This window comes from Artemia franciscana, chromosome 11, assembly GCF_032884065.1.
Source record: "Artemia franciscana chromosome 11, ASM3288406v1, whole genome shotgun sequence".
In the NCBI taxonomy this organism is placed as follows: Eukaryota; Metazoa; Arthropoda; class Branchiopoda; order Anostraca; family Artemiidae; genus Artemia; species Artemia franciscana.
In genome coordinates, this window is record NC_088873.1 from 6,030,178 (window position 1) to 6,045,325 (window position 15,148).

A 15,148-nucleotide genomic window follows, 5' to 3' on the forward strand; every position below is an offset into this window, starting at 1 on the left:
TGTAAAAGAGAATGAGCCATACTGGCCTGCTTCATCTTCATTCATTTCATTACTGTCTTGAACATATTCATCGGAAACCATCGGATATTCCTTGAATGCCTTACTAAAGTAAGAGAAGTTATCAGTCAAAACCCCTCGTTCATTTTTATCAACTGCAATTATGTAACTGGCAAGTACGCCATTCAGTTGTTCAGTTGTTCTGTCATAAGTGAATGAGCCCTTGAGCCAGCATCAAGCAAGGGCATAAGATTCACATTTCAATCCTCATTGAGCAAGTGTGCAGTCATTCCCATGTAGCTTTTGTTGTCGGTAGACCAAATGTGTGTTGTCAGCGGCATGTAGTCGGTGGGTTAAACATCACGAACCATATCTTTCTGTACTTCAAAAACTTAGTTTCAATTTGTACAGCTAAAGCTTTTCTTCCTGGAATCTTTGCATAAAGTGCAAGTTCTGTTATCAAGATTTTCGAACGGTGGCTTCTCAACAGTGTACAGGGGTCGCATCTCGTCAACAGTGTAGTCCAGTGCCAAAGAATTCACTTTTGACTGTGTCAGTTTCAAAGGTCTTGCAGCAAAGAAATCTCCCTTAACTTTTTTTGAAGGTGAGCTATAATTAGGGCCATTATTATCTTCATTATCTTCATATTCAGACGACCCCAAAAGCGAGCCTACAAGTTCACTAGCCTCTTTGATAGTTGATTTCCTTTTGCTCTTACTGCTTATCACATTTATCACAAAAAAGTGTCCGTTCAATATATATGGTAATTCCGTCATGACAGCGTTCTTTTTTGAAATTTCTTGCCGGGCCAGGAGCCGCTGTTCTCAAAGACTAAAATCCATTCATCCACTAATATATAGGCAGTTCAATCCGTCGCATCGCCCTGTGTCATGCTGGTATGATTTTTTTCATCAAGAAAGTACTTGAGTACTTAAGTACCCTTAAGTACTTCAATTTTTTACTTAAGTATAAGTATAAGTTCTTTATAATTTTTTTACTTAAGTAGAGTACAAGTACTCATATTTTTTACTTAAGTAATTACTTAAGTACTTTTACTTGAGTTTTTCCCAACACTGGTATGAAATCATATCTTCACAGCTTACATTTGGGTCTCTCAATCCAACAAAATGTTGTCAATCAGGGTTGCAGTCTGAGCTGTGATGCGTGTAGGGAATACTCACCAGAAGCAAAATAAATCATTTGAAATCATGAAGTTCAAAAAAATCAACATTTTGACCTGTTAAATCGAGAAGATCAAAATTATAGCCCCCCGTCACCACATGGCTCATATTATCAGATACTTTACCAAAAAGTTTATTCATACCATCAACAAACTCTTCCCATTGAGTACTAGGCAGCTCACACACCATACTTATTAAATTCTTTCTACCATTAAACTCTACTTCAATAGAAAAACTTTCTATCTTACCTTCTATCCAAATTATCAGGTCTTCCCTAACCTCATACTAAAGACAATCCTTAATCAGGAACTCGACCCATTCACGGTTTAACGACATTCGATTCTTCACAATCAGCTTATAACCTGAAAATTAGTAAGACGAGAAAGACTGATGTGAAGTAAGGAACGTTTCACACATTCCTATAACATCTATATTTGACCCAAAATCATCTAATAATTGCAATAATTCATGATAACCTGTTGTTACATGGACGTTCCACTAACATAATTGGCGACTCTTAAAATTTACTGGTGAATCCGATTCACAAGGAAACCGGACACGTCTACTATCTCTTAACGGCTTGAGTTCAATCGTCGGTAGAATATCATCACAAACAGTATCATTTAACAGATACTCCTCGAGGCTAAATTGATTCTATTCAGCAGAAATCATTTAATTGCGATAAACCGTTGATATTTTTTTTTACCTAATACCATACAAATCAACATAACAATAATAATAAAAAAAAAGAAAAATTTATTTGAATCACGGAAAAAATAAGAAAATGGTGGATATTTTCTTAAGAAAAAATAAATCTTTAATGCATTATGACATATACCTTCACATAAGACCTGCAAAATATAAATTATAACTTAAATTTTTACGCGACATTAAACAAAACACTATAAATACTAGACCCACTCAGCAAAACACCGTATTTTTTTTTTGTTGCGATCCCTTTGGTCGATTTTGAAAGAGCCAAGGGCGAGCACATTTCCAAGAGCAACTGAGAGCAGGAGATACTAATAGCCAAAATAAACCACGTAAAGCTCCTCAGAACTCACCAGGCCAATAGGCGTATGGAAATGTATGCATGGACCCGCCCTCCAAGGATGAAGTAACCAAGATGATTAAAATACTGAAAAACTATAAAAGCTTAGGAATAGATGGGATTTCTACCCAGTAACTGAGCCAGTGGTTGATAAGCTTCATAGTTTGACCATCAAAGTTTAGGACAATGATTACGTTCCCGATGAGTGGGAAACCTCGACACATGTCCCTTTCATCAAAAAATGAGGTCTGATGGATTTTAAAGACTACCAAGGACCCATCCTCCAAGGATGAGGTAATCAAGGTTATCAAAGTACTGAAAAACCATAAAAGCTAAGGAATTGATGGGATTTCTACCCAACAAATGAAAGCTATACCCAAGCCAGTGGTGGATAGGTTTCATAGTTTGATCACTAAAGTTTAGGACAACAATTACGTCCCCGACGAGTGGAAGACCTCGATAAGTGCCCCTATATTCAAGAAAGGAGATATAATGGATTGTAAAGACTACCGAGGAAAATTTTTATCCCTATTACTGCCAAGCTGTTCACAATTTATGATTAATGTCGTTGCAGATAGGGCACTCTTGAATGGCCTCCAAATAAGTCTACCAAAAACAAAAGCCATTCAAACGGCTGCGATGGATGAAACCCCTATGACCCTAAAAGGTGCTCAGATCGAAGACGTCAGGTCGTTAAAATACCTGGGCTTAACGGTAAACCGTGCTGGCAAATCTTTAGAAGAGATCCGAAGCCGCATATCATCAGCCTCGAAAGTCTTCATTCAACTGCGGAAAGCTCTCTGGAACCAAACTACGGAAAGCTCTCTGATGAAATTCCGACACAGATGAAGCTCCGAGTGCATTAAGTTATGGTTCTCTCTGTTCTCGTCTATGCAATTGAAACGTGGTCACTTAAAGCAGCCGAAGCGTTGATCTGGAATACATCCAACCATAAATGCCTGCGTTTTATGTTGAGAATATGAATCAAAGATGGGTCTTGAACAACAAAGTCAGTAGAAATTGTGAGGATCACTCACTTCTCATTGATAATGCCAAGCAGAGGAGACTGAGATGGCTTGACCATACGATGCGCTGGGCAGATGGCTATGCAAGCAAAATATGCCTTAAATGACTACCATTACGGTCACGGACAAAGAGAACAGGGGAACAAACGAAGACATGACTCGTAATAATGAAGTTCTATCTGGAGCCTATTGGAGGATTCAGAAAACACGGCCATCGTTGAGATCATCAGTGGCTGGATATCGTAGAGCCTGCCACTCTTGGGTAAAACCTCTGGAAGGAGACACGTCGTCATCTCCTGGGCACCACGATAGGCCCGGATGCGGGTTAGATGCGCAAAAAGTACAAGCAAGTGAGGATAGTTCCTAATAAGTAATAAAATAATTTACTATCTATGTACTCCGTATGTCAAACAGCAATATGTGCGAAAATGTTGTTCTCACCCACTGGGACAATAATGAATGGGTTAGATAGCAAGGACACATTTTACGGATAGATAATGGTAGATTACCAAAAAAATTTCTAGTCCTCCATCTGGGGCGGAACAGAAAGCAGATCGTACCAAACGGAGTGGGAAGACCTCACAAAAGAGTATTTAAAGGAAATTAAAACTTCATGGCAGGGGCAAAGAGCGAAGTTTTGCATTGCTTGTGGTTAAGGAGGAGCGTGTTCAGCTGTGTTCAGATTGTGTTCAGCACAGCGTGTTCATCTGTGTTGACCACTGGTATCTTGGCACTTCAGTGAGTTGTGTTTAGTGGTAATAGTAATAACCACTATTACTACTTGAAATTGTTAGTAATAATTTAAACTAACATTGGCTAAAACCCACATCAACTTGCTTAGGATATTTTTTAACAAATATTCAGCAAATTATTCGAGATTCTTTCCCTATATCATTTGGAAACGAACAAAAATGTCTCAAAATCTGGGCAGGTGGAGAAAATTAACACCCAAACCCCCCTCATAACCTTAACCCATATTAATAAAATGCTATGAAGTAACAATAGAAATAAAATCTCGATAAAAAAGAACTTAATAAAAAGACTCAGTCATTAACCTTTAGCAGTATTCTTTTATTTTATGATCCAAAGCTTAGGAATAGAATTTGTAAATATATTACAAGCTTACACAAGATTTAAACCTGAACTGTACATGAAGATTATCGCCAAAGATACATTTGACAAGGAACTAATTAATAATTTTATCTTTTTAATTGTCGAATTAATTGAACGCGTGGCCGCTGAACACACAGTTGCTTATGGACAACGTGATATTTATGGCAACGTCGGACTTCGTATGGTTAGGGGTTCTTCCACACTACAGCGTAAAACCCTTCACAGTAGCATAATTTAAGACTTCTGTTATATTATCTAAGCTTCGGAGCTAACTTTGTCTGTAACATAGTACAAAATAGACTCAGATTCTCCATATATTTCTACATTACGTAAATTTATGTTGCGTAGAGCAGCAACGTAAATTACGTAATATATATTACGTAGTATATGTAATAATAATTACATAATATATAAATTACAAAATAAACTCAGATTCTGCATATATTTCTACATTACGTAAATTTATGTTGCGTAGAGCAGCAACGTAATTTACGTAAATTTATGATAGCTCAGTAGAACAGCAACAAGGTGGCAAATCTGGTCGAACAATAATAGATATTGCAAAAACAAATTATTGTTTTCTTAGAAAAGCATTTTATACTTGATGAGAGCTTGAATCCCCGTCTCCTATTTCGTATTTTTAATTTTTTAATATCATTCTTTTGACAATCGTGATGATTTTAGAAAACGATTAGGATGGATTTTGTACGTTAGCTTAGTGTGAAAGGATTTGATTAAGTGTGAAAAGCTATACTTAACGTAAAGTAACTTAACAACTTAATATATAAAATGGCTTACGTAGCGTGAAAGCCACAGTTGTAGAGACACGAAAAAACAGCCATATTTATTAAATGTGGTTGTGTTTTGTGCCTTTTTTAAAGATAGAATTTATTTCAAAGATATCACTGATTTTGGTCTATCTTTTAGGCTGACTTTGAAGTTTCAGAGACTTTCTCAGTGTGATGAAATAATTCAAACATAAGATTTATAGAGTTAATTACTAATTCACTTCAAATACTGCTTGATGACTTCGTCAAGAAAATTGTCTTCATTGAGCGTCATCGCTGTATCCAAGATTTTTGTTTGTGGAAGGGGGGAGACACATGAGAATACTTTATAAACGCAACAAGAATTGTTTAAATATATTTTTATTTCTTTTGTACGAGTCGGACGACAATTTTGGAGGGGGGGTTCAACCGGGTACCAAAGCCCCTTGGTACGGCCCTGATGAGAATTCATGTTTCGGAAGGTTAAAATAATTTACCAAAAAAAGTTGGCTTATTACTTCTCACAGGTGTGCGCAATTACAATTATAGAAGAAAACGGTACTTCTGTCGAACATTTTACTCTAATTCGGCATGCTTGGGTCAGCACGCTTGCTTTGCGTTCAGTAATCTCTGTTTTAATTTGTTTTTTTAGACCTGTTCCAGTCCAGCAGCCTAATGGTATGGTTAACATCTCTGTCGTTCTTCCCGCTCAAAAAGATTTCATAGATGTGTACCAAAAACACAAATTTTGTTTCAATCTTATTGTAAGTATTGTAATTATTGAAACTCACTGAACCATTATCCCTATAACCTATTAAATAAAAAAAAACAAGTTTTTTTAACTGAAAGTAAGGAGCGACATTAAAACTTAAAACGACCAGAAATTACTTCGTATATGAAAGAGGCTGCTTCCTCATCAACGCCTCGCTCTTTACGCTAAAGTTTGACTCTTTCTCTCAATTCTTCTTTTTAAAACAGTAAAAAACTTTAGCGTAAAGAGCGGGGCGTTGATGAGGAAGCAGCCTCTTTCATATACGAAGTAATTTCTGGTCGTTTTAAGTTTTAATGTCGCTCCTTACTTTCAGTTAAAAAAACTTGTTTTTTTTTTTATTTAATTTCTGGACGTTTTTGATTCAATGCATGCTTTAATTTTGGCTCTCCGCAGAGGAATAATTAAAACAAAATTTGCATTTTTTTTTTTTGGCTAAATGGCTTTCTCATAATTTTGACCGAATGATTTTGAGAAAAAAAGAGCGGGGGAGGAAGCCTAGTTGCCATCCGATTTTTTGGTTAATTAAAAAGTCAACTAGAATTTTTAATTTTTTACGAATATTTTTATTGGTAAAAGATTTACGTAGCTTATAAATTAGCTTACATAAAGAACTTTTGTATTCTCTTATTTTTATTACATATATGAGGGGGTTCCCCCCTTGTCAGATCCTCGCTCTTTACACTAAAGCTTAAATTTTGTCCCAATTCATTAAGAATGACCCCAGAATCACAAAAGTCGTAGAATAATTAGTTGAAATTACTAAAAATACTTTAGCGTAAAGAGCGAGGTATTAGGAGGAGGTGAGCCCCTTAAATGGGTAATAATTTCTGTTTGTTTTAAGTTTTAATGCTGCTCCTTACTTCCAGCTGAAAGAACTTTTTCATATTTATTTTTTCATTTTTTTTTTAAATAATACTAGTAAATCCTGCGCTCCCTTCATGGAGATTTTCTTCCCCATGACAAACTATCAATGGAAAGTTCCCCCAGCATATCTCCCTCTTCTCAAGCCCTCCCCCAGCCAAAAAATCCTCCTGAAAACGCCTGTACACTTCCCAATAACCATTACTATATGTAAGCACTGGTCAAAGTTTGTAACTTGTTGCCCCTCCCACGGGGACTGTGGGGGAGTAAGTCGTCCCCATAGACATAGTTATAAGGTTTTTTGACTACGCTGAATAAAATGGCTATCTCAAAATTTTGATTTGTTGACTTTGGTAAAATAATTAGCGTGGGAGGGGGCCTAGGTGCCCTCCAATTTTTTTGGTCATTTAAAAAGGGCACTAGAACTTTTCATTTCCGTTAGAATGAGCCCTCTTGCAACATTCTAGGACAACTGGGTCGATACGATCACCCCTGGGAAAAAAACAACAAAAAAACAAAAAAACAAATAAACACGCATCCGTGATCTGCCTTCTGGCAAAAAATACAAAATTCCACATTTTTGTAGATAGGAGCTTGAAACTTCTAAAGTAGGGTTCTCTGATACGCTGAATCTGATGATGTGATTTTCGTCAAGATTATATGACTTCTAGGGGGCGTTTCCCCCTATTTTCTAAAATAACGCAAATTTTCTCAGGCTCGTAACTTTTGATGGGTAAGACTAAACTTGATGAAACTTATATATTTAAAATCAGCATTAAAATGCAATTCTTTTGATGTATGTATTGGTATCAAAATTCCATTTTTTAGAGTTTTGGTTACTATTGAGCCGGGTCGCTCCTTACTACAGTTCGTTACCACGAACTGTTTGATATCCCTATGACCTGACTAATTATCAAAAATACAAAAACTTATGTACCAAACTCGTCCGGGAAGCAAAAAAAATTATTATTACTCAAAAATCTCTCATTGCAAAAGGAACTTGCAAAAAATTTGGTCCACAATAAATGAAATTCTTTCAAAGAAAAAGGAATTCAAGATCTGTACCTATTAACCTTAAGGACATCAGTGGCAGATTAATTGACCCGAATTTCAGTACCGGATGCATTTAATAATTATTTCATTAATATTCCAAATGCTAACTCCTGTTCCTTCTCCCAGTCAGTACACCCTAGCAAGAATCCTGGATCCATGTTTTTCTCTCCAACTGATCGTAAAGAGGTGCTTCAAGTTATCAAATGTCTATCTAATAGTAGTACACCTGATTTCTTTGGCATAAGTAATAAGCTTCTTAGGACTGTATCTTCCTATGTTTGTGAACCCATTATGCACATAGCAAACCTGTCTATGACCAATGGAGTCTTCCCAGAAATATTTAAATCAGCAATTGTTATCCCGATTCACAATAAAAAGGATTCACAAAATTATATTCTGACGTCTTTCTCCCTTTTTAATTGGGATTCATTATTCAGATTCGTTGATTTCTCCTCATCAATATGGCTTCTGTTCCAAATTTTCAACTGCTCGTGTACTAATAGACGTCACACAGTTTATACGTTCCCAACTTGACCTTAAAAATACTGTATCGGACTTATTTTTGGATTATTCTAAGGCCTTTGATATGGTTGATCACAGTGTTTTATTAAGTAAACTCAACAACTTAGGGATTCGTGGAGTTCCTTTCTCATGGTTTGGCTCTTATCTCTCTGGTAGAGTACAGAGTGTGAGTCTGGGCGGTGTGAATTCACATCCCCTACCTATCCGGAGGGGCGTCCTATATAGCTCTGTTCTTGGTCCAATACTTTTTTCCTTTATATTAATGATTTGGTTACGGACCGGGGTCCATCAGTGCACCCAGTACTTTTTGCTGACGATAGCAACTTTTTCATCACCGGTCCTAATTTACCATCCGTCGTCGCCTCTACTCAAACCCTTCAGAATAGAGTACAGGAGTGGTGTCTCGTTAACTGCATGACCATTAACAGCAAGAAAAGTCAGGTTGTATTATTTCGAACCCCTTACAAAAAAATGAAGCTCAGCAAGCACTTGGCCTAAAATATTCTACCAATATCCTCTCACAGGTCGAAGTTGCCAAGTTTTTTGGTGTCCACATAGAATCCTTCCTATCATTTGCAACACATGTGTCCTACATCAGAGCCATAATCTTGCGACAGGTAAGTATGATTAATAGTGTGAATTATTTTCTTCCTCACGATATCCTTGTCACCCTTTATTACTCTTTTATTTACCCATATATCTCATACTGCGGATCAGTTTGGGGCAACACTTATCCTTCAGTTACCAATAAATTGAAATCTGCACAAAACCGTGCCGTCAAAGAAGTTTTTCGACTGCCCCGACAATATCCCACCCAGGACTTGTACTCCGCTTTTGGTATTATCCCTTTTGAACCAATCATCAAAAAATTAAATCTATCCCTTGCATACTCCGCTTACCATAAAAATCTTCCTCCCCAATTATTATCTTATTTTAATAGTAATAATTCTGAAGGCCTCTGTCTCCGTTCATCCAACCGTTCCTTCATTGTCCTCAAGTGTGTCTCTAGTTCTGCCCAGTGATCCCCCATTTAAAAATCTATACTTCAATGGAATATAATACCCTCCAGTGTCGAGCTATCCACAAGTTTTCGTACGCTGTATAACAATGTACTAAAATTTCGATATTATAATTCTCTAAATTCTTATTCAATTTGCTTTAATTACCCGTGTTTTCTCTTTTCTTTTTTTCTTTCTTCTTCATTTTCATTTTTTTGTTGTTATGGTCCTCAACAAGTTCGCTTCCAGGATCTTTATTATTATTTGTTATGTTTTTTTTTTATTTAAATAAATTGAATTGAATTGAATTATCACTTCAACAGTCTCATTAAAAATATTAAGCTCATAAATACATACATGCACAGACATTTGAGTCTACAAAGTCTCATAAAACTTAGTTCCATCAAATAATTTGGCTCTCTGACAGAAGTCTTAAAAAATGTTGGAATTAGTTAAAATTGATTCTCGACTTACTTTAGACATAAACAAGCTACCTTAAGATTTCGGGATTACATCTGATCCAGCGCAAAATTGAGTATTTTTTTCAAGAGTCAAATAATTATTTTTCCTTGTTTGTCAACTTATGGGGTCACAAGCAATTGAATTTCGACTTGAATAAACAATTGAATCAATTGAAGAGGTTAACTAGACAACTAATATTCTGTGAGGGGTAGGTACATAATTATCCCCCTTCTGGAAAATTATCCCTAGAAAATCCCTCCCGCAGAAAATTTTCCCTGGATAATTCCCCCTACCCTTGTTAAATTTCCGAATATGCGAAATTGAGCAGTCACAGAGAAAGTACAAACTAGGTATCTCAAAATGTCGATCAAATGTCCAGCGTAAAAAAAAGATAACAAAAACGGTTCTAAGATTAGGGCTAGTTGGTTTCCAGTCACTTTTGACTTTAAAAAGAGGAGTTGAACTTTCAACTTCGATGAACTGAGCATACACCGTACTAAGGTTGTACTAAGGTACTAGTGGGCATTGATTTTGACACATTGTTTTTCACTGACTATCAAACAGTTCGTGGTAACGAACTGTAGTAAGGAGCGACCCGGCTCAACAGTAACCAAAACTCTAAAAAATGGAATTTTGATACCAATAGGTACATCAAAAGAATCGCATTTTAATGCTCGTTTTAAATATATAAGTTTCATCAAGTTTAGTCTTACCCATCAAAAGTTACGAGCCTGAGAAACTTTGCGTTATTTTAGAAAATAGGGCGAAAACCCCCCTAAAAGTCATAGAATCTTAACGAAAATTACACCATCAGATTCAGCGTATCAGAGAACCCTACTGTAGAAGTTTCGAGCTCCTATCTACAAAAATGTGGAATTTTGCATTTTTTGCCAGAAGGCAGATCACGGATGCGTGTTTATTTGTTTTTTTGTTTTTTTTTTGTTTTTTTTTCCCAGGGGTGATCGTATCGACCCAGTTGTCCTAGAATGTTGCAAGAGGGCTCATTCTAACGGAAATGAAAAGTTCTAGTGCCCTTTTTAAGTGACCAAAAAAATTGGAGGGCACCTAGGCCCCCTCCCACGCTAATTATTTTCCCAAAGTCAACGGATCAAAATTCTGAGATAGCCATTTTATTCAGCGTAGTCGAAAAACCTTATAACTATGTCTTTGGGGACGACTTACTCCCCCACAGTTCCCGTGGGAGGGGCAACAAGTTACAAACTTTGACCTGTGCTTACATATAGTAATGGTTATTGGGAAGTATACATGCGTTTTCAGGAGGATTTTTTTGGTTTGGGGGAGGGGTTGAGAAGAGGGGGATATGCTGGGGGAACTTTCCTTCGAGAATTTGTAATGGGAGAAGAAAATTTCCATGAAGGGAGTGCAGGATTTACTAGCATTATTTAAAAAAAAACAATTAAAAAATAAAAGTGAAAAAGCTTTTTCAGCTGGAAGTAAGGAACAGCAATAAAACTTAAAACAAACAGAAATTATTACCCATATGAGGGGCTCACCTCCTTCCAATACCTCGCTCTTTACGCTAAAGTATTTCCGGTAATTTCAACTACTTATTCTACGGCTTTTGTGATTCAGGGGGTCATTCTTAATGAATTGGGATAAAATTTAAGCTTTAGTGTAAAGAGCGAGGTACTGATGATGGGGCGAATCCCCTCATATATGTAATAAAAACATGAGAATACAAAAGTTCTTTACGTAAGCTAATTTATAAGTTACGTAAATCTTTTACCAATAAAAATATTCGTAAAAAATTAAAAGTTTTAGTTGCCTTTTTAATTAACCAAAAATCGGGGGGCAACTAGGCTTCGTCCCCCGCTCTTTTTTTCTCAAAATCATTCGATCAAAGTTATGAGAAAGCCATTGAGCCAAAAAAAAAAATATGCAAATTTCGTTTTGATTATTCCTCTGCGGAGAGCCAAAATCAAAACATGCATTGATTCAAAAACGTTCAGAAATTAAATAAAAAAAACAAGTTTTTTCAACTGAAAGTAAGGAGTGACATCAAAACTTAAAACGCACAGAAATTACTTCGTATATGAAAGAGGCTGCTTCCTCATAAACGCCCCGCTCTTTACGCTAAAGTTTTTTACTGTTTTAGAAAGAAGAATTGAGAGAAAGAGTCAAACTTTAGCGTAGAGAGCGGGGCGTTTATGAGGAAGCAGCCTCTTTCATATACGAAGTAATTTCTGTGCGTTTTAAGTTTTGATGTCACTCCTTACTTTCAGTTGAAAAAACTTGTTTTTTTTATTTAATCGTAAGTAAATTATGGTTTAATCTATGGTCAAGATATCAATGTTAAGATATAAATATATAGTTCTATGATTTGAAATGCATGTATTAATGTGAAAAGAAATTAATACTACCCAGCCCCTGAACTTTAAAATGTGTACTAATTTTTAATTATATAAATATAATTATATTGGCAGGTAGCCATTATATTGCACAATATTGCACGTGCCATATATTATATTGCACGTGCCATTATATTGGCACGTAGCTTTGTTCGCAGGAATTTAATATAATCTGGACAAAGGCTTCGAAAAGAAAAACAAAGAGTACGCAAACTCTGTCAGCGTGAAACCACAGCACTATGAAACAAACAAAACATCTGTCCTTCAAGTAAATTCAAAGAGGGGGGGACTGCACTCATGGTCTGTTGGGATGAAAATGTGCATAGACACAAGTATAACGTTACACCAACTGAAGATGATATAAAATATTTTTACGAGAATATCACTGCTGTGATTGAGGTAGAAAATGAGGTTAGCGGCTGGTTTTATTATTTGTTTATTTTATTTTCTTTATTTCCCTCTAAAAATGAGGAGTACGCTATGATAGTGTAAGCAAAATAAATGAACTCTCAGAGCTTTTTCGATTTCAGGGTGCTAGAATAGGCTTAAAAATTAATGTTAACAAGACAAAGTTGCTAATACTATATATTAGCGAAAAAGGAAAGGTGATGAAAGATTGATCAGGATAACAAAAAGACTGATCAGATGAATGGTTTCACTTCCCCCGGTAGTATTAATATTAAAGACGGTGGGAACAGTGGGGATGTTAAAAGTAGAATAGTCAAGGCTCGGGGTGTTTTTTTCCGAGTTAAAAAAGTTTGGAAAATAAGCCTGCAAACGAAGATTAGAAAATTAGAGGCTACAGTAATGACAGTGGTCAAATATAGTTCTGAAGCAATAGAACCGATTTCTTGGGCTATAATGAGAGAAAGGTTGAGATGGCTAGGACACGTTCTGCAGATGAAGGGTGGCAGAATGCTGAAGATTGTCCTTTTCGGCCAACTGGTAACGAAACTGGCTAAAGTATAAGCAGGTCTTCCGCGGTTGGAGTGGGAGGAAGTCATATCGGAAGGCTTATGGGAAATGGAACTTCCTGGGAGGATGAAAAAAGGGAGGATTTAAATAGATTTGGATTGAGAAGGAGTATTCGCAGCAGTATAGACATCAGGCGGCCTGGTGCTGCAGTGAACTTTTAGTAATAATAATAGTAGTAGTACCTGTAACGTCTGACAACTTTTAACTTACACATATGCTAATAAAAGCCTAAATATATCGGCTACCTATCCGTAAGCCTTCATCAATGGGAACAATAAGAATAATGAACAGGTCCGTATTGAGTTTCTTTCGTTCTCTTTTTTTTTGTGTAGCGTTTGTGTTTTTTCTCATCTTCTTGTGTCGTTTATATGTTTACTGTATAATCTAGTTTTTCGACTGACCAACACATTAACTCAGATTTTTTATTCAGAATTTGAAAAAAAAATGTCTGAAAAATGATAAATAGTTTACGATTTACAAAACTGAAATTTTAGGCCAAAATGAAAGAGAGTTTGTTTGACCCCAATGGTCCAGACCTTATTCATGTTTTATTCAACACGTTGACTATAATTTTGGAATCTTCACAAGACTATCGCCTCCCTACAACCGTCGTATCTCCACTTTTAACTCAAGATTCAGTCGACCTCCTTTATTCGTGTTTGAAGAGTGAACAAGTGGCCCTTTGGCACTCCCTTGGTGATGGCTGGAATATTCCCAGGTAACTTTGTTTTTATCAAAACAAAGCGAAAACTTAGTTTTGCTTGATGGTATTATTTTATGTCCTCATTATTGCCTCTAGTTTTAGCTTAAGGTTCGTATCAATCCCTAGGATGGTCAGAGCACCTCCTTCTGATGCCACTGGCAGCTCCTCAACAACTTGCATAAGACTTCGACTTTGCATCCCGTGGTTAGTGACGCCCGAGAGGCAGATCTATAACCAGGTTTAAAGACAGCCTAAGGAAGTTCCTAAAAATGACTATCATTGCTGTTGAAGAGACCCTTTCATAGAAGAAGATCGGTCTACCTGAGGGTGTAAAGTTCCAATGCTCCTTACATCACCCATCGCGTGAGAAGAGTCTTAAGATAAAGTCAACATTACTGGAAAACGTTCTTAAAGAAACAACAAGACACCGAGAAATAAATAAAGCACCAGATGTGTGGCTAAGGGCGTGTAAGGGCTACTTAGTCAAATAGCTAAATTTCCTGGATTTATTATGGTGATCCAGCATAAAACAATCTCTAGTCCATAGTAGCTGAAAATTTTAGAATGCATTTTGAAAAAAAAAATATCAAGTAAGAAAAAATTGTAGTTTGAATCTGATTCAAAAATGGTATCTATTATTTCGATTTATATTAATGGGGATTTTATTGGATTTATAATACCAATATAATAAGTGGATTAATTTAAAAATTAATAGAATACAATATAATATAATAAAATGTAATATAAAATATTAATTGGATTATAATATATTTATTTTTGTGGGTTATGACGCAGGTTATTCCCAAATTTAGTGAAAAGAGTAACAAGTTGGGCTACTAAGGTTGGGAGGCAGAATTCCTTGAGAAGAACAGTGTAAGGCACTTTGTCAAGACCATGAATTATTCTGAGGACTCTCTTTGGATAATTTGTAGCCTATTGAACTGATCCATCATAAGGCCAAAATGCCATACCGGGCAACGGATAATGAAACAGAAACACTCATCAACCTCATCTTCAAATGACCCTACCTTAGTAGGGAATTATTACATGAAAGAGAAGCAGAGCTAAAACGATATCCAAGAAGAAAGAAAAGCTCCCATCAATAAGCTGCAAGTAAATACAGGTGAATTTAACTTATAGCCATCTCTTTCTTAAAAAATTAAATAAATTTTTTTTTTAACTGAAAGCAAGGAGCGACATTAAAACTTAAAACGAACATAAAATATTCCCAATATGAAAGGGGCTGTTCCCTCCTCAACGCCCCACTCTTTACGCTAAAGTTTGACTCTTACTCTCACC

The 15,148-nt window shown here is 36.1% G+C and overlaps 1 protein-coding gene and 1 long non-coding RNA gene across 3 annotated transcripts in view; one reads left to right on the forward strand and one right to left on the reverse strand.

Moving 5' to 3' along the window:
• The window catches only part of LOC136032731 (uncharacterized), a 306,662-nt gene that overhangs the window by 182,635 nt on the left and 108,879 nt on the right, over positions 1 to 15,148 (reverse strand). The gene's annotated exons all lie outside the window — the stretch shown is intronic.
• The window catches only part of LOC136032723 (epidermal growth factor receptor kinase substrate 8-like), a 122,906-nt gene that overhangs the window by 56,194 nt on the left and 51,564 nt on the right, over positions 1 to 15,148 (forward strand). For both annotated transcript variants that reach the window (XM_065713038.1, XM_065713039.1), the window contains exons 5-6: positions 5,787 to 5,898; positions 13,641 to 13,864. In XM_065713038.1, coding sequence (XP_065569110.1) covers positions 5,787 to 5,898; positions 13,641 to 13,864 — 336 coding nt within the window. The remainder of the gene's footprint in view (positions 1 to 5,786; positions 5,899 to 13,640; positions 13,865 to 15,148) is intronic.